General features: G+C 40.6%; 1 protein-coding gene across 4 annotated transcripts in view; it reads right to left on the bottom strand.

Annotated features, from left to right (window-relative positions):
* MFSD2B (major facilitator superfamily domain containing 2B) overlaps positions 1 to 19,947 on the bottom strand; it is a 44,551-nt gene extending 24,604 nt beyond the window's left edge. Inside the window, exons 1-6 of one of the 4 annotated variants that reach the window (XM_010584255.1) lie at positions 19,650 to 19,947; positions 14,026 to 14,142; positions 10,049 to 10,173; positions 6,408 to 6,531; positions 4,296 to 4,374; positions 110 to 279 (exon numbers count right to left, since the gene is read on the bottom strand). In XM_010584255.1, coding sequence (XP_010582557.1) covers positions 110 to 279; positions 4,296 to 4,374; positions 6,408 to 6,531; positions 10,049 to 10,173; positions 14,026 to 14,142; positions 19,650 to 19,697 — 663 coding nt within the window. In that variant the 5' untranslated portion in view covers positions 19,698 to 19,947. Of the gene's footprint in view, positions 1 to 109; positions 280 to 4,295; positions 4,375 to 6,407; positions 6,532 to 10,048; positions 10,174 to 14,025; positions 14,143 to 18,580; positions 18,675 to 19,013; positions 19,446 to 19,649 lie in introns of those variants that run through there. The other 3 variants (XM_010584254.1, XM_010584256.1, XM_010584257.1) reach the window with 3 other exon arrangements.
* Between the last annotated feature and the right edge of the window lie 388 nt (positions 19,948 to 20,335).

Genomic DNA, 20,335 nt, shown 5'->3' with positions numbered 1-20,335 from the left:
CAAGGAAGTCATGTTCATGCTCATCCGGCTGGATGATATGATATGGTATTACAGAAACAGCCCCGCCCCTCTGTCTAAGAGATTTTAGTGTGCTCCCACAGACACTTACTTGATGTGACAGGAGATCTGAGGGGTCTGGAAAGCTGGGAGTGTCATGCCAGGTGTCGGTTGTGTTTACTGGGGGATTCACAGTGCAGTGATGAGAGATATGAGCACTGGCCACAATCTGCCCCTGAAGTGCAGCTCCAATCAAGGTCCCAAGCACTTCCATGGTCATTCCTAAAGAAGGAAGCACAAATGTGCACTGAGGATGAGAACTCAATTCCTCCACTGTCTGTAAGCTTGCTCATTTGTCTCATTGAAGAGAAATCTCATCAAATCATTTTCTTTTACAGGGAACAAGCATAAAAAGCAATACCAAGAACAGCAGAACGGGAAGATCAGTAATAGAACTGTTTCAAGGAAAGAAAGTTTTGTTGTCTATTTTCTGATCAGCTTTTAGAAGCCTCCATGGAAAAACCTTTCTTATACAAGCTGCATGATGGATGCAGCTGAGATTAAGAATCACAAGGTGATAACATAGAAACCTTTCATCTCGAGGACCAGAGCAGAACTACAGTTTAAATACTGAATGCCATTTTTCCAAGGCAGGACTAGGAGTCATAACATCAGATTCTTCACCTCAATCTTGACAGTAACTTGTGAAACATTTTTCAAGTCACTTATCTGATCAGACCTTTAGGTTCTCCAACTGTAAAATAAAATGATACTTAAGCTTACATTGGAAATAATACAACTGCAAAGCTCTTGGAAACAGCAGGTGCTGTTCTTAACTGCCTAAGGCCACAGTCAGGCTGAACTAGCTACCTCAGCCTCAAAGAATGATTCAGATCACCAATACTCCAAGTACCATCAGAACAAAGGATCATCTGAAAAAACAACCAAAGTCTCCATTTGGGAAAGCAAAAATCTAACCATGGGCATCCAGCTCATGCCTCATGTACTCAAAATCAGTCAACAAGGTGGCTAGCTGTTACAGCTCCATCGCAGGTGAGTAATCTGGGTTCTAGACCTTTCTCACCCCAAGGAATTTCAAGCCTATCACTCCTGTTTCCATGCAGTATGGCCACACCCAGCATCCCCATGTCAGGGAGATAAACTGAATTCCTGTCCTGGCTCCAGAGACTATTTATGCATTTTGCATAAAGATACATAGGGTTGAATACATGAACAGATTAGGAACAGGGACCAAGATTCCCTGTTTATGAGGGAGTGCTCTTCTCATTGACCTAAACATCAGGCTTTGTTCTACTTTTTCTTTCTTAGTGGCTCCAGGGGTCCCATGCTTCTTTCTCAGAAGCACCATGGGGGATTTTGAAGGGCCACTTCCAGAGCAGGTTGTGTCTTGGTGGTTTTCATACTCTCCCTGGAAACAGATAGGTATTTCAAAAGCTCCTATGTTCAGGTTTATTCAAGTCCCCTGCTCTATAATAGTCCTCCCTAGGTGACCTTGGACACATACCTTTTTGTGTATGCCTGTAAAGGAATAAAGTACTTCTCCACCTAATGGGAAGTCAATGCACACACACTTCGAGCTGTTCAGACAGTGCAGTAAAGAGGGCTGTATCATAGCTATGGAAGATCAAGTAAGGAAAAGGGAAGAGAGGCTCCCTAGGAGACTTGGATCATTTAAACCATTGCTAGTATGTTCCCAAACAGAGAATGATTCTGGATGGAAAATTTGAGGCTTCGCGTAACATTAATTTAAACCAATGGGAAGAAAAAAAAAAAAAAAAAAAAAAGCTTCGTCCCCAAACTTCATGTCTAATCTTACTAGCAATGTTACAGTTCAGTCCATACACACAAAAAATGCTGGCAGATGGTGGAATTCCTAACCTCAACCTGATTTGAAGTATTTGGATAGAAACTAGTCTCAGCTGGGCCTTGCAGAGCTTTCAAACTGTTGACAACTCAGTGCAAAAGCAATGCACCTGAGTCACGCCTTTCATTCAAAACACCACCTACACATTTATAACCTTTATCTAGGGCTCTACGTCTGCATTTTACCAGCACTTGTGTAGAATAAAACTCAGAAGCATCATTAGAGGCAACAAAAACACAACCATTATGAAACCTTATTTTCTAAGAAGTAGCAAGAGCTGAGAAACAGGCAAATTTCAAAGTTTTTGTGTGCTCAGAATTTATAATGTATTACTTTCCACCTAAGTCAAGAAAGGTGATCTTTCAGAAAGCAGATTGTACCTTGAAGTAGGTTATGTTTTGCCCAGAACGTAAGTAGGATTTATGTTAAAGCAACTTTGGAATCCAGTATTTCTACCTTGCACTCATAGTAAGGAGCAGGACAAAATTTATAATAAGCAGTTCTGCTTGTCTCCAGTAGAGGGTAATGGATCCTCTGATCCCAACGTTTTTTTAAAAGCACACTTCATACTACACAGCTGTTTTTCTTTAAGCAGTTGAAGAAATGCCTGAGCAACTGACTGCATCCAAGAAAGTCTATCAACAAGAATTCTCTATGAAATCCAAAGAAAGGCAAAAGTGTTTAAGTAAAACACTTGTTAAAAAAAAAAGAGGGGTGGGGGGAGATACTTACATGATCATAACCATTACAAAAAAACTTGGCTCCAAACAAATGTGATTTCAAAATATACAAAAATACCAACATTTGAAAAGTCAAAACTGTGGTTCATTCTACCACCCTAACTTGGCTTAGGAGAACAGCTGTGTACTCGAAAGTTAAACCCTTTCCGAATAATAAAAGGACACTATAAATGTATAACACCTCTCAGCCAAGGAGTTCAACAGCTTTTATGAGCACAAATTTCACATGCCTATGAAGCCTTGCATGGGACTAGCAGATAGGAAAGCACATTTATTTGGATCACAGCCTCTGAAGACATAAAACCAGACAATAGAAAACACTAGGTACATGGATTTAGTTAGTATTTAGGCCAGATGACTCAGAATACAATCAGTGCCAAAGAATATAACACAACTGGAATCTCCTGCTGTTTAGTCCTGTCCTATGACTGCTAGCCCAGACTTTCTCTTGAGCTAGTTGATGATAATGCAAATTACAACTGTTCCATATGGCTGGAAAGGGATTCGGTTTCTCAGGGGATATCGTATCTACGATGTTTGATATGACTTTTTTAGCACTTCTGGCCATTTCGTTGTGCCTCTGTAGTCTAGTTTTCAACATACTCAAGCAAGTATGTTGATGGTTAGAAGGAATAATGGAAGAGAAAAGGGATCTTGCCAGGAAGAGAAAACAGATGCAACAAAAAAATTACAAGCTATTCTAAAGCAACACTGAAGGACAAGTTATGGCATAGAAAAGTCTTTCATGTGATACTTGACTCTTTTCTCTTAATGCTGGTGGCCATGAGAGACAGCAATTACATAGTAAAGAAGGTGTGAGAACAGAGCTGAAGACGGCAAGAAGGGAAGAAACTCTTCTTACATTCAATTTATGATCTGTACAGGAAATTGTGAAAATAATTTCATTGCACTTTTTTTGGTCTGATTGATTTGCTTCAAAGCAAAAACTGTCTGGTTTTGATTGTTGAAGAGCCAGAGATACGGTCTAGAAGCCCTTATTCTTCTAACTAATACAGTCAGAGCACCAGTTATATTACAGCAAAATCTGTCCTTAAACTACCTGGTATATGTTAGAATTAAATAAACACAGATGAAATAAAAAGAGAGATTTCAGTTGCTGTGAACATGCATACAAAATTAGTCTCCTTTTTTGGTAAGGTTAACTGTCTTGGTTCTGAGTTCTAGAATTTATTCAGAGAAAACAGGTTTTTTATAACACGAAACACATAAACCTAAGGAAATGCGAACAAAAAAAAAAAAGAAAGAAAGAAAGAAAGAAAATACTCAAAATTACTTTCACACTTTCTTTAACTGAATGTTAGAGAAGAACAGCACTTTGTTTTTTCCCCCTACAAATCACCTTTAAATGAAATCATTATTCCCTACCCTGGCTTGGGTAAGAATGATTTTTATTTTGTCTGGCTAACAATAAACCAAAAAGAGTTTATAGCTAATCAGACAATTTGAGACAATAAAATATTAACGTCTCCTATTTAGCTAGAAAAAAAAAAATTGAAGCATTTACAAGACAAAATATTTTTCATCAAATATTAAAAATCTAATATAAAAGTCCAGTTTAGGGACACAAACCATTAGGAACTTCCTATAGATAAAGAATGATTTTAAATAAAACTCAGCCCTAATCCACACGAGAAAGACCAGATCACACTCACGGTATGCTGTTGCAGAATCTCTCTCCTTCTGGTCTGTGCTGAGAAACATGGTGAGGGCAGAATATGGTACTTGGAATAACTATGCAAAGAAAGAACATAACTTAGGAAATGTCAGGGTAAATGCTGTATTCCTGCGATATCCAGGAAAATGGTTTAATGCGACCTTGGAATTAGCTTGTTTAGAACATTGTATTTTTTAGCACAATGACTGTTCTTTTCTTTCTGATTTGTAAAGCATATAAAAGGAAAAAAAAGTATCTTTCATAATACAAATAATAAATAATAAATTGCCAAGAGGCTTTCCCTTCATGCTGGGCTCCTTCGGCTTCCTTGGGAAAATGTCCTTCATAGCTAGGCTATAAAGCATCTAGTTTTCTTTGCACTAGGAGACTACCATGTTCCTAGCTTGAGCTGACTAACAGGAAAGCAAAACCATAACACTTTATTCAAGCCAGGAGACTATATAAATCCCCCAAATTATTTCAAATATTGGTCTTACTATGTAATTCCAGGAGATAATTGTGAAAACTACTTTATCTTCAGCACCATTTTGCCACACACTCCTTACTTTAAGAATAGGTAGAAACACCCGATTGCTATGTCCATGCACTGACAAAAAGGTAGATGAGGAGTGTTGCTTGTTTGTTTTTACAGCACTCTATCTAGCATGCAGTTGATACCTTGCTGTAAAATCTTGCTGGAAACAATGCACTGGTAATATTTATTGCAATACTGGGTAAATGAGCCCCACTTTTACTGCAGGAGAGGCCTTATCTCCAGTAGTACCTCATTGAAAATAACTATTGAACATTAAAGGCTTGACCTTTTGGGTGGTCATGATGTGAGTGGGACCCTGTTCTCATAGTGTTGAGCTACGATAAAAGTAACTTCTAAAATCCTGGAACACCATACATGCCAAACTCTTGGACTATTGTGAAGTGGAAGTGGGATGTGAACCTGCTTGAACAATCAAGTTCTCTGTGGCATTTCCACCGCCACAGAGATCTGTAGCCAGGCAAACTAAGTCTTGTAATCTGCATCCTACTCCATTCATACAAAATGCATTTCTGTTCACCTCCATCAAACATGGAAAGTGTATACGTTTTCAAAGCTCTGCCATGGAAAACCCGTGGTTTTCCTTCAAAAGAAAGAGGGAAGAAAATTATTTTAAGCCATTATGAATGTCTTCTGCACCATTTTTCTACAGAGGAAACAAAGAACCTAGGGAAACATTCGATCTTAACACAGGAATACAGAATTCCCAGGTCCAACAGATCTGTAAACAGGAGAAAAGCCAAAGTCAAACAAGAAATATAAACATTTTAAATGTCTGGGAACCACTTTTTCACAACATGATCCAGTGAAATTCAACCAGCCAGGATACAGTCTGCCAATTGCAATGTAGCTCTCCTACTTCCAGTCCTACTCTGCTGTGTGATACAGCTTTGCACAGAAGATACCTTGTTTTACTTTGATATTGGCTACAAGGCAAAACTGGGTGATGCAACCCCTACATGTACTGCATAGAATGTGTCAGAGAAATTCTTTGCGATCTGCTGAAATGATGGCTTCTGCATATATATTGCAAGTTCTGTACTGTATTAAAAAATTCATGAGCTCAAACTCTTCTATCCAGGCAAAAATATCATGATGACTACTATCAGTACTATTTCAGCTCTGGTACCCTGATTTTTCATTGCCTTCTAGCTTGAGTCAAAACACCCAGAACTAGAGCCACAAACCTACTTGGTCTCCTAATCTGCTCCTGAAAATAGAAGTTACAAGAAGTTAGATGTCTAACTGGAATTGGGAATCAAAATGTCTCTGTGGATCTATACAGGAACCAGATGAGTATCTAGGGCACTGCCAATGAAAGTGATTGGAGGTAATCTGTCTGAATTAGCAGGCCATTTGTCAGAGAAAGCATTGGCAGAAACCATCAACCAGCAAAGGGTTTGATAAAAGAACATTTACCTACCCCTTAAACTCACTAGAAGTTTAAATCAAATGTAAAGTTTTGGTAAATCTCAGTGTACTAAATCTGAATGCATTAACATAGACAGAAAACAAGCAAGTTACTGCTGAGAACATCATGATCTGTAATCTACTTACTGTGGTCAGTGCCTGGAAAAGGCAGTAGAAAGTCAGGTACCATGCAACTCTTCCCGATACAAAAGGGGGCAGGTACCACATAAAAAAATAAGACACTACTGTGAAGGGTGTACACGCCAGCATCCTGCAAAGAAGATTAACACATGTCAACAATCTCAACATAATGATAACAAAGCACATTAAATTTTCCTGCTAATAATCAATATAATGCAATTTATTTTATGTGCAGTTTTTCTAACTACGATAATACCATGTTTTTAAGTATTAAATGTTAGCATGCATTAAATACACAGATTCATATAAAAAGTATACAAGTACTTCCATAAAATGGAAAAACCCCAGCAAATCTGAAGGAAAAGAGCTATACTTAATATCCCACTCAGACTCAATTTCCTTGCACATGCACTGTAACAGCATACCTATATTGCCATTCCTTAGTACATGTCTCAGACTACACATTTATTAGAAAGGACCACTGAAAACTAAGCTCCATTGTCACACGTCTTCTCATACTTCAGCAATTTTTACATAAGCCTACTTATTACCAAGCATTCCCTCTTCCAGTTTTAATGCCTTCAGTTTTCCTCTCAACTTAGCCTCTTCATTGCTACTTCAAGCAAGTGCAAATACGTTGATACACTTAAAAATGCTGAAACCAGCATAAAAGGTAACGAACAGCCCACTGCAAAAGTTCCTACAGTCTGTATCTACTTGGGTATATGATAATTTGCTGCATTTAACTCAACAGCAAAACTCCTAATCACTTCAAACGCAAAAGGATCATTTTCTAGTGAAGAAGGTGACTTTAAAAAAAAGAACCACAGAAACTTAAATTCCAGACATTGCCATTAATTACATTAGTCTAAAAATTATTACAGGCACACAACGCTTGTCAAACTCCATGATATGGAAGAAGTGGTGAGATGTTATTATTTCCTAAAAGTCTGGGCTGCATCAGCATCAGGGCTTTCCTGTATTCTTGTAAATCAGACATTAAACAATGTAATTAGATGACCAAGATCCCAACAAAAAATATGCAAACACATAAAAGAGAAAACAGATTAATCCCTTCACAACAGCACTACTGACATTGGGGGTCAGCTGATTATTTTGCAATCGTGAACTGAAAACCTGGAATACAAAAGAGTAATGTGGGTAAATAGTTTAGTAAAACAATGGCTTTCCCACACTGCTCTTTGGGAGGGGCAGCATCAGTGGGAGCTGAGCATTTACACGGAAAGTGCCAGGTTCTGGTATTCTCTGTCCCCCCAGTCCCCAGGCCACAGTTCATCCACAGCTGGTCAGCAATGGAAAACACAAATAAGGGTAAAATCCTAACACATCTCAGGGAATCTACCTTCCTCTCCAAAAGCATGAGCTCTTCCAGACTGGTGTCCAGACAGAGTCACCATAGTAAAATATTTTCATAGTCAATTTTTCATGCAACTTTTCAGCAATAACCCTCTTAGTATTCTTCTCCCCTTCCATCCTCTTTCCATATTTTCCTTTCCTCATTAATGTGAGTTTTCAGAGCCTTGCTGAAGTTGCTGAATATCTGATTGTCTACCATTATCTCCTTTGACAAAATATTTTACCAGGTTTGTGTATTTCAAGTCAATGTCTGCTTATGCCTTTTAAACACATTACATAAAAGAGATCAATAGTAATTGATGACTTATTATATTGAGTACAGTATTAAGCTATAGTTAAATGTTGCCTTCTTTACTAATGTTCTTGCTTTGCTGGCAAGCTTTTCTGACTGAGCCAATTCTATTGCTTCACTATATACACTTAAGAAGTCAGAATAATTTCAAAATACTGAAGTATTTTTAAGCTAACAGAAGACCCATTTTTTGCTTTGTATAAATATGGTCTGACCTCCAAAGTGTAGGAAAAAAATTCCCATGAAAAAATTACCATTTCCAAAAAAACAGACAAAATACTTCTGGAAAGAAAGCAGCTGTTTGGTGAACACACATTAAAGCTGGGTTAGATAAGCACTTTTCCTGTAAGATGTGCAAGTTGTACCATAGTTGGTTTACAATGTAAAGGGCTGATAAGTTCATGCTTGTGCTAGGATGGGAGTTACTGTAACACTGATTTAACACTAACAATAAACACATGTATTTGCAGTATTTTCAGAGAAGTGAAAAAAAAAAGGCATCAGAATATATCTAATTGCATTGTATAAAAATGTCGTCATTTTGTTTTTGGATAACTTTGTTACTCAGTTAATTCAGCGCTCACTAAAAATCACTCCATTTATCTGGCCACAAACCAAATCCTGAAAAGAGAAACAGTAGCAAGCTCCTCTTTTCCCATGGGACTCTTGACAAAAAGCTTAACTTTGATCTGAAGGCCCTGTTCCTACCAGGGCCAAGAGCAGCTGATCTCGGTCTTCTTCCAACATGTACTTGCCTTCTATCCTTTGTCAGATATAAGCTGCCCATGGACAAGTTTCTGTAGCCCTAAAACCATACGACAGCAAGAGAACCACCAGCTAAAAAATTGAATTTCTCCATGAATATTCAACTTCTTTGCCCAGGATACCACATTTAATCTTAGATTTTTGTTGTGAATCAAGTTTGGGGGTTATGTGAATTCAAAGTTTGTAATTAATTCAAAATATCTTACAATACATCCTTATAATGCATGAGATAGAGCAGTGATGAAAGACTCCCTGTTTCACAAACTACTCAGTCACCCCTTGACTTCCAAAATATAAAAAACCCAACAAATAAATGCCCTGTGGCATACATGAGCTTGGGTTCCTCTAACATGGACCAACCCCTTTCAATTTTCTTGCTTCACACCTGTCAATCTCCTTCCTATATGAGTAACCTTAATTCTTCTAACCTCTCCTTATAGCACATGGACAGCACATGCACAAGTGTACTAGCTAGAATGCATACAAGGGATAAGTATGTCACAGTGAAACATCACACTGTCCCTTTAGAAATGCTGATCAAAATGTTATAGCATCTCATTCATTATAAAAGTCATGGTGATTTTTTAATTAAATATTTTGATTATGGGGATGTAAGAGAAGCAGGACCAGAATGACTGCTGTAAGGAAGAATGTAACAGAGCGTCAGGGCAGTGCTGGTTGCCCATCCAGTGCCACGGTGTCACAATCTGTCCCACATGTATGCACACATCCTTTACTGAATTCAAAGGCCTAGACAATTAAAAGTTAACGGAGCTCCTGGAAGGCTCATGTGGGAAGTGAAGGCACACTAGGACACAAGTAGAAACAAGTTCCAACTTTGTGGAGGAGTGAAGCCAAACTAAAGAAATCTAGACGAAGATGAAAATTCAACCACAGATTCAAGAAAGTTTTAGATCTGAGCTTTCAGTTTTGTTAACAATGCAGTGTTTTGGCTTTATTTGTTTGCATCTCCAGTGGTAGAAAATCTCTTCAGTGTTTTCATGGGAAACAAGTTAAAGGAAAATAGACGACATGACAATTTTTCTTTTTTATTTTATATATGTAGAATGAATACAATCACTGATGTCTGGGAAACAGGCAAAGAAAAATGAGTCTAACTCAATGAGGTGACTGTATGATCACAACACTCACACAATATTCTCATATATATATATGTGTGTGTGTGTAAATATATGTACACATTTATGCTTACCAAGGCATGAGCCGGCCAACTTTTGTCCATCTACTTTTGCTAATAAAAAAGCCAGCAACAGGATCAGTAACTGCACCTGAGGCTTTGCCAACGAACAGCACCAAAGAGGCATGAAATGGAGTAATCTGAAAGTACAGACAGAATACTGTAAACAAGAGCCATTGTTTGACAATACAATGAAACAGCATAAAGCAACTTTCCAGAAAAAAAAACCTCAGTGTTTTAAAGAATAATGATAGTTCATTTACAAAACATGTCTGCTGCTGTCATAGAAATTACTATTGGTTACCCGTGGCAAACAAATGAGACATTGAGACAGGCACCATGCAAGAAGGGATTAGAGGGGAAAAGTGCAAGGAATGAGAGCCTATGAATACGTTTAGAACTAGGAAAATGACTCAGTCAAATAGTAGACTAAAGTCCTTGTTTTAGTCATAAAACCTGACACAGTCCCTCTGTAATTACCCCCTCACTTTGTTCCCCACACGGCCCCATTTCCCCATATCTTTATCTTGACCTGATCTAGAAAAAAGTAGAGGGAGCTGTTTACATGCATTCATGCTTTTTTATCTCCTGAGATTACCAACAAGGCTGCCAACTGGTGGCACGTGCCTGTGGAAGAGCTTGTAGCACAGCAGACTTTATTGACTCAGAACTGAACTGCATAAGGCACATCTGTTCAAAACAAAGTTGCCAGCACATGTCCAACAAATCTCACTTGAAAAATGTTCACGGATTACATAAGAATAAAATGGCCAAGTAGAAAAACCTTTGAAGGTAACCCAGGAGGACCATACTTAAGTGCCTATATAGAAATACAGTTTATCCCAGGCAATGTAGTTATTTTTCACATGTACCTGTACAGATCTTAGGAATTTGTATCACACAAAGGTTAAAAAAAGTGGGTTCTCTTCCAAGAGCTCAGTTCATGCCACTGAAACTATAGGCCTTTAAAATGTCACTGAAATCTATATAAACATGAACATTCCTCAAATCAGTTATCAAAAGAGCAAGAGGCTGCTGGAACAGCCTATGCAGCTTAAACAGTAGCAGCAGACAAAACCCCTTCATCTATATGCTTCTTCATGCTATCAGTGCTCCAACGCAGTGGGAAGCCTGGCGAATGCAGCTGGTGCAACACCAAGCTTGAGCTAGTATCCCCTGCTTTTCTGCAGAGCTTATTACCTCCCAGGCAGCATCACATGGCTTCCAGCTAGGGCAGGTCCCCTGCCTGCAGAATTTGCTGTAGGTATTCCCTCAGAGGTGAAAGAAGGAAGCAATAATCTCTGAATGTCCTGGATGACCTTTGTGAAAGGCAGATGCTATGCACTTGTGTAATCACACCTGTTAAATTTTAGCCCAAATTAGGTGAAATTGCAAGGGCAGCCAATCTTCCTAACACCACCAGCTCCAAGACACATATTTCAACCTAGAAAGCTTATGAACAGGGAAGGATTGGGAATGGTAGTCTCCAGCAGGTAATGACAGTGGCTCTCCAAGCATCCTGTTGCTGCAGTGTGGGATGAGCATTATGCTGTGTCCCACAGCAGTTTGCTGACATTCACTTCTTCCACCTTTGTTGACTTGTGCCCTCCCACAGCCAAGGTGGCAAGTAGCCCACCAACCCTGGGGCAGACTTGCCATGGGGGCTGCACTGGAACTGCTCAGAAGTCCCTACTGCTTCTCAAGGGACAGGTCAGCCAAAACAAGAACAAAATAGCAGTCAGAAAGATACAGGGGTTGAAATGCTGCAGTTATGAGGGACACAGAAAACTTCAAATTAGGTGGGTTTTGCATTGGTGTTTTGTTCAGATAACTTGAATAGACAGAAAGGAAGTGGATATTAGATAAACAGAGGTGGAAGAAAGCCTTGAGGAAAATTAAAACCTCTTTTATGTTAGGAGTGGAGTCTGCGTAGTCACCCTGTCTTCATCATCGGTATGGGCTTATACATCCCTTGGCTGCCTTTTCCTAGCCCCTAAATCTAGACAGTGTCTGTCACCACCAGTGCCAGAAACTTCTCAGTGTTAATAAAATACAAAATAAAATATGTTAAATTCACCCATCTCGAAAGGAATAAAGACTAGGATCCTATTATCAGAGGTTTTGGTGTTTTCTAGTAATTTGACTCAAGGATCCTGTGTGGTTTGGAGTTACATTTATACGTCTGTAGTTTATACAGGCAATTTAGATGGAACGTGGAATTCAAAGGGGAAAACTGTAAGCTACAGAAAGTGAATGCAAATGTAATTTTCTTAGAAAGGATCCAGATTATGTATGAAAGATTACACCTAGCGAGTTTCACAGTCTCTCAAAGAGCTAAAACAGTTAGGCCCTCTGAGTGGGCAAGAATTAAATCCAGGTAGTGACTATAAAATTACATGCTCTCCCCTGAAAACGTGTGGAAAAAAACCACAGGATTTCAGAGCTGTTTATCAGACCTTGAAATAAATCCTGTCCCTGCAGGTTTACTTCAGAGAACAAGCCAAACCATCAAGGAACAAATAATTAAGCCCCTTAATGAAGTAGTAAGTGTATCACTACAAACATTAAGTAAAATTATTGGGTTTCAGTAGGAGCTTGTTAACAAAATAATTACTATTACGTCATTTCTTTAGGTAGTGCGCAAAAATGCAAGAATGGGACCCCAGCTTTCTGGACACTGTACACAAACATATAAAGAAATAAATAGATCCTAGCTTCAAGAATGTTCAATTTCTGTAATAAGCAGAGAGTGGGGAAATTGGCATATTTATAAGAACCCTGGGAAAATTGTATTAGTGTCTTTCTCATTCAGTTCCTACTTCATCATCTCCAGTGACTTGTATTGCCATCCTTGATATGACTGTGGAACAGCTGTAGTCAGAGCTGCATCTCCAAGTTACCTGTTCCACCTCCAACTCCTCAGACTCCACACCATCCACTTGACACCTTTGACACTGCTGTCCAAAACTGGCCCCTGTTCTAGATCTTGTGACTTTGATCTCAACAAGACACTCAAGATCTCAGTTTTACTTACCAGTCTTACTGTGTTGCCAGTTTGATTAAGTCACACCTCAGCTTCTGATATCAGACTTTTATAGGAAAACCATAAACCCAATCTTTCAGACACCTCCACTCCCCAAGTCATGACATCCTGTATTTCTACATCTTAAATAGCAAATGGATAATGATATCTGATCCAGAAGGTCCTGTTCTTTACAGCAAATAAAAACAGTCGTCAGTGCTGAAAGCCACTCATGTAGTTTCAGTTACAGCTGTTCTTGGGTTCCCTGCAATTTGGCCTCAACTCCCTAAAATCCTTTTTTCTATCCTATAATACTTTATCTCTCCCACCTAGGTGCCACACAGACATACAAGACAATCCAAAACAGTAAAAAATGCTTATGGATTGATTTTCTTTGTTTCTCTGCTGTCCTGAAATCTAGCTGGAGCAGCTGAAAGTCAGATGAATGGGATGACTCCTACTGCTTTGTTTTACCAGGTCTGCTTCTGCACCAGAAAGCCACAGACCAGAAGCAAAGAACCTTCAGGAAGGATAACTCAGCTTTCTTTACAAAGAAATTACCCTAGACAAACCAAATAAAATTTATGTGAAACTATGTCGACTACTGGGTGCAACTGCAGTGATTTTTAAACCAAATGAACAAAGCCTCACAACTGCTTTTTCTTGTGTCTGCAAATGTGTGAACTCTACAGTGCCTAAGGCTCTATTAATGATCCCAAAATAAAAGTGAACAATGGCCACTTCAAGACAGAAAGGAAACTAGTGAAAAAAAGAAAAAAAAGTATTTCCAGATAAGTTTATGGAGTTTCCAGGATGCTAAACAGCTAGAGACAATGATAGCAAGACAATGATAACAAGGCAATTGAAAAGCTTTTTTAGCTAATTCACCTTTTATCATTCCAGGGACATTGTTGACAACATCAGAGTTGAGGTAAGTCTACAATCTGTAAAGGTTTCTTGTGCTACTTACATGGGCTATATCTAGCAGGTAGATCTGTAGGAAGAAAGCAGCAGCACTCCCTGCCACTTGATTTGGGGCACCTCCTATTGCATAGCATATTTTGCTGCAAATCGAGAGCCTGTATTCCTGTTCAAGATGAAGCAGAACAAATGATGAGAAAAACAAGGTACACAAGTTAAAAGCTACAGAAGTCATGAGGTTGAAGTCTAAGGTTAACACCAAATTCAGGTATTCGCTTCACAGGTGTTCCACTAATAAATCCATATGCCCTCAACCCCTATCACCAACAGGCATTTGGATGCTCATTGCTTTGATTTTTAATGGTTTTGTTCCTTAATTCAGCCCCTAAAACCAGCTTACAGTGTCCCTACAAGGGAAGCTAGACTTACCTACCCGCTTCTCGCAAGCTATTAAAAAGGAAAAAGTCTACAAACAAGCAAGAAGTAGCAAAGAAGTGCACATACTGTTACACTATTTTCTGAGCTTAGTTTTGTCTTTGAATGTTTAATTCAGATTTTTTTAAAGGTTGAAAACATTCTAAAAAACACGATTTCTTATATCAATCTTTCAGACCATAATAACTGATATATACTCTCATACCATAGTAATTAGACAACATTCAGAGAAGGAAAGTTCCACAGTCAAATGCAGACCGAATAGATCCCAAACATTTGGGCTCCATTCCTTTCTTACTTTGTCACAAAACGCTGGTGTGACCCTGGCAAAGTCACTTGACTTTGTACATCTTCCTTTTGATTTGACTTTCCTATATCTTTTGTGAAAGTTGGCATAATAAGGAAAATGATTTTAGGGCACAAGTCCTCTTTAGGAAGGACTCTAAGTCATTCTAGGCATGTTTAAAAATTTTTGCAAAACTGTGCTTTCTCATTTGCCTTTTGATGCTTGAAAAGGACTGTAAGCATCCAAGAATATTCTCTCTAACAGAATTGCCAAATAAGAGTAAGATAAAAGCTGAAAATAAGGTTTCATAACAGTAATTAAAAGACAAAAAATGCACAGCGTCTAATAGAAATTCTAATGAAGAACACTGTGTTTTCCAATAGTAGAAGTTCAGAATACTGGAAAGCCTTTAAAAAAATCTTAAGACTTAATTTCATGCCATAAAATTCAAAATACAGGAAGAAAATGACTGTTCATTAATCTTGTATTCCTTTCAAAGGGACAACATATCCAACCTGAATTTAGACTTTTAGGCTTTCAAACCCTCTTTAAAGACTGCTGTCAGCAGGAACCAGGAAACATGAAGGGAAGCAGCAATATTAATCCTGGGTCTGCCCTCTCTCTGAACTGACTACACAAGCCCTTAATTCTTACATTAGATCAGGATAAAAATAGACATATGGTAATGAGACCCACCACAGTGATAATATTCTGATACATGACCTAGCTTCTGAACATTTTTAAATTTACTAAGTACCATCATCTTTACTACCTAACAGAGTTTTGATAAGTTTTAGACTTCTAGACAGAGCCTTTCAACATCTAATAATTTTCCTTTGAACTGTTTTATCTGAGTGGGTGTGGACAAGCAAGCACAAGTATCAGGACTCTTTCCTCTTTGTGTTTCCACAGAGAAAGATGGGGTGGCATCCCATTACTATGTCCAAGTAAAATGGACAGTGTCAGAGCACGAGCTGCAAAATGGTATTGCCACAGCAGGCCTCACTTGAACTCTGAATTGGCAATTTTCTTCTGTCCAGGAAAAAAAAAGAGTGGTAAACAGTCCCAAGACAGACTTCATCAGAACAATATACTGTTTAATTTGATAAGAGATTTTAAACACAACAAACAGACTATGTACATATTTGCTGTACAAAGTAACCCCCCATTTTTCATACATAAGTCCTATTAAACGTGAGCTTTACTAGAATTGTGGGGTCTATAGTATCTTGTTCGCTCGACTCACAACACGGTCCTCTTGAGCTTTGCTCCAGGGACTGTGTACTTTCAAACTTTATGACACTGTTTTATTTTTTAATCATTCCCTTCTCCTAGCCTCACCTCCATCCTCCCAGAAATTAAATTACTTTAAAAGTTTATTTTCCTTTGATACCTTCCCTTCTGATCTCCAAGCATTGGCAAGATGACTTCCAGCTGAAATCAAGAGACATAAACCACTGCTATGTAAATCCTGTATCCTGCTCCACCCCCAAAACAAGCTAAGAAAACCTTTTAGATCCATAATGCTGCTTTCCCACTTATTTTCCCTAGTAGCTGTCATAGAATCACAGAATGGTTTGGGTTGGAAGGGACCTTTAAAGATCATCTAGTCCAACCCCCCTGCCATTCACAGGGACATCTTTCACTAGACCAGGTTGCTCAAAGCCCCATCCAACCTGGCCTTGAACACTGCCAGGGATGGAGCATCCACAACTTCTCCGGGCAACCTGTTCCAGTGCCTCACCACCCTCACAGTGAAGAACTTCTTCCTTATATCCCTCTTGCAGTTTATAACCATTGTCCCTTGTCCTTTCAACAGCTAAAGCCATGATAACACAGAAAAAGTAAATGCCTTTATATAATACACATGATTCCAAAATATTTTTATAACACAAAGAATGTTAAGTTCTTAAGAGTTAGTCTAATTAAAGTTTTGGTACAGGAAACAGTCAACCAAGATCTAAACTTACAGGCTGTAGGCAGTACCCCTGTCTTTACATCAGTTTTGTGGGGAGAAAATTTACAATCTTAATACATTTTTTTTAAGAAGTCTTACTGTGATTCCACACACACCCAGGATGCTGCTCAGCTACTTTCTGAACCACACTCCCAGATCACCTTGAAGCAAAGTTAATAGTTTAGTCACAGCAGTAGTTAAATTTTCACTAAATTTTGTTTGTGAATGTTATTTTCAGAATAAAACAAGCTGTCGGATAGACATAGCATACAGAGGTGTCCTGTTCAGTCAGCCACAGAAATGCAGGGAACCGACCGTTCATGAACTTCCTGAAATGGAGGTTACATCCTGATCACTGTTCAATACCTGTTTTCCTTTTATCATGCCTAATTACTTTTGGAACTCATTTGTACATTAAGCCATAATACACCACAGCAGTTCTACATGTGAATGACAGGTACAGTGAAAGGAAATGCCACTGCATTCATTGCAGATCTGCTGCCTCGTAATTTCATTGAGTGCCCCTGAGTTTCTCCCTGCTGAGGAATAGTCATTCAGACTCTACATTCTGGTATCTCTTTCCAAAAGCAGCAGCCCATAATCTATTTTGACTCTCTGTATTGAAGTTATATTGTAATCACTACATTTTCTACCTTAGTATCCTATGTCACAGTGGTAAAAATGAAGGTACATCTCTGCACCAGTAAAGCTGAAACATTTCCGTCTTTCCAACTTCCTGGGCTTACAGTTTAAGAGTAGAAAAGATACACGTGGCAGCTGTCTGTTACAGTAAGTCCCTCAGCCTTGGTTAGTTTTACATGATATTGCTAATAAATGAGACCAGAAACTGTCTTGAGAAGGATAACATTGCACTTGTGCAGAGCAGTGTGACCAACAGCAGTACATTGGCTATGAGCAACTAAGAGGGTTTTTCTCTGAAGGCTAGATTTCTCTGCTGCATTGCTTCCTCAAGCAACAGAAACTGCTTGATTTCTGTGAAATCCAGTGAAAGATTTTTCACCTGTGTAAGTTTGTCAGTAAGCTTAAAGCAGACTCAGAAAATTCACTAGAGATGTGAATGTGTAGGCAGTGGTCAAATAACCAACAAAATACAAAGTATTTACAATGAAAATTTTGTTTTGAGACCCCTATGGTGTAGTTGAATGTCAACATCAAATTGCTTCTACAAGCTTTAGAAGAAATGTGAGAGGATGGGGTGGGAAGTAAGAGAAAGGAAGGTAAAATGAAGTTGTAAGGTTTTTCTTTTTCTCAGATTAACTTGACAATTTTGTACTACACATGCCCCCATCATATCAAAGTTAATTGTGTTTCTAGGTAAACCAAGAAAGTATAATAGCTGAGATTTGATTTTGTTCCTTACTCTTCTATTTAAGATTAAACATTGTTATAGAAAATTAATGCAGCTTATACAGTATAGTTCCTTTATTTTTAATTCTCTTATAAGTTAAAACCATACTTTTCATTGCTTGTAAATTTTCCCTTCCCCAACAGAACAGAAGTTGAATACAATGTTTGTAACAGATAATCCTATTTCTAAAGAAAGTATTTAAGCACATTGAAAACAACTCTGCAACTGTGTGAAGATACTGCATGAACACTATGGGCATGGGAAGCAGCCACATTTTCTCCTAAGCTATTCTTTATCAGTTGAGTCCAGAACTGAACCAACAAGTAATTTAAAAGCAGTAAGGAGAGAGAACAAAACCTGTGACTCAAAGATAAACACTAGTCTAGGTTTATCTGAGAAACAATGAAAATGTAGCTAATGAGGAGCAGCTTTTGACTCAGCTTTTCTCTCAACGTAGAATTAATACTGGTAATGTTTCTGTTCTGTGAGTGACCATACAACTGCCTCTTAAAAGCATGAGTGCAATAGTCAGAGGTGGCATCCCAGGTCCCTCACACCAAGTATGTCGAGGACTGTTTTCAGGTTTCTTAGTGACATCAGTCCACCCCCGAGTGGAAGAAGTAACAGGAGCAGGGCTTAGGGTGCAGACACCTAGAAGGGGCATATGAACAAGGCGGGATAGAGCGGTGCTTTCACAGGATATTCTTTCAGCTGCCAGCAATGTAGCGCTGAGGAGCTTTGTGAGCCAAAACCAGTGTATCTCTGTTTAATATCTTTAGATTTCTCCCATGAATTCACCCAGATGCTTTCTGAACACAAAAATTCAAGCCAGAACAGCATGTGCCCACAGCGCCTGATGAGTTCCATGGCTTGAACGCCCTCCACCACGCTGTGAAAGGTTACCTCTGCCCCTCTGTTTCAAAGCTGTCCCTTCCCAGCCTTACCAGATGCTCTCTCCAGAGCCACGGAGCGAGGGGGGTCCCCACTCACCTCTTACCTGCCTCTCTGCTCCTACCTCGGCAAGCACCGAGTCCGAAGATGAAGCATTTAGATACCCTCTCACTCGCAAAGCTGGTCTGGAAGTTCGGCGTTGATGAGGCTTCCCGAGGAGGGTGAACCCCTCCCGCCTCACCTCTCCTGTCACCCGTGGTACCCCACCTGCCTTGACCGGAGAGACAGCCCCGGAGGGAAGAGACAGTGGAAAGGCAACGAGCTTTTTCCTGCCACCGAAGTGGACGGACAGTGAACATCGTATAGTGTACTCGAGGGGAAATTACGGGAGTCGCACGGAGCTTCTCGGTGAGAGAGAGGGGAGGGGGGGGTGGTGGTAAGGGTTGGAGAGCTGTTTCAGGTACCTCGCCGAGACAGGCTGCGCCGCGCAAGAAACGCCACACAGAACACGGCAGCAGCAACTTCAGGCTGCCCCAACACCCCCCCGAGAGTGCCCATCCCCTTCCCCGTAACCCACCGGCAATTAATACAAAAATCCAGCGCGCCGAAGCGGGAGGGCGCGGGCGGCACCGCTCCGCACGCCCGGAACCCCAAGCCCGCTCTCACCCCGGGACTGTGGCCGAGGGGCTCCTCAAGCCCCACGAGGGCCGCCTTTCCCCCTCCCCAGCCCCTTACCTCCTCCTCCGCCGGGCGCTCCGGGGTGTCCTTCGCGGCCCCCGCCATGGCAAAGCGGACAGCCCACCCCCGTCCAACACCTGCGTGCCCGGGGCGGGGCGGCGGAGGGAAGGAGAGGGACGGCGGGTGGCGGCCTCCCTCACCCTCACGCAGCGCCCCGGAGGGGCGAAGGCGCGATGGCTGCCCTCCAGGCTCGGGAGGGGAGATTCCCCGAGAGAGGAGCCCGCTCCCCGCCTCGGGCGAGGGCTGCACAGCCGAGTCCGCCGAGCCCCCTGCGGGCGGCAGGGACCCCCCCTCACCCTCCGTCCCTCCATGCCACTTCCACTGTGGAGAGGAGCGGGGCAGCTCCCCGTCGCTCTCTCCTGTGGGGGCTGCCGCGGGAGCCGTCCGTGAGGTAAAACCCGGGCTTTGTTGTACTGGAAGCCCGCTTAACCCGCCCGAGCGTCCAGAGAAAGGCCGCCACAGCGCCCGCCCTGCCGGTCCCCTCAGAGGCACCGCGCGCCCCGACGGCCGCTGCTCCCGCCTCGCCCCGCGGTGAAGCGCTTCATGGCCGGGGGTCAGGCGGTGAAGCTTTCTGGGGCCGTTTTCAGCCAAAGCCTAAAAATACGGGCTCCATCCTTTCGAGCAGATGCACGGGTTTCCGATTTATATGAATTTATAGCCACGCCAGCCAGCGATGCTGTTGC

The sequence above is a fragment of the Haliaeetus leucocephalus genome, unplaced genomic scaffold (assembly GCF_000737465.1).
Source record: "Haliaeetus leucocephalus isolate CR32 unplaced genomic scaffold, Haliaeetus_leucocephalus-4.0 Scaffold964, whole genome shotgun sequence".
NCBI classification, from domain to species: Eukaryota; Metazoa; Chordata; class Aves; order Accipitriformes; family Accipitridae; genus Haliaeetus; species Haliaeetus leucocephalus.
This window is presented reverse-complemented; position numbering and strand designations above follow the sequence as displayed.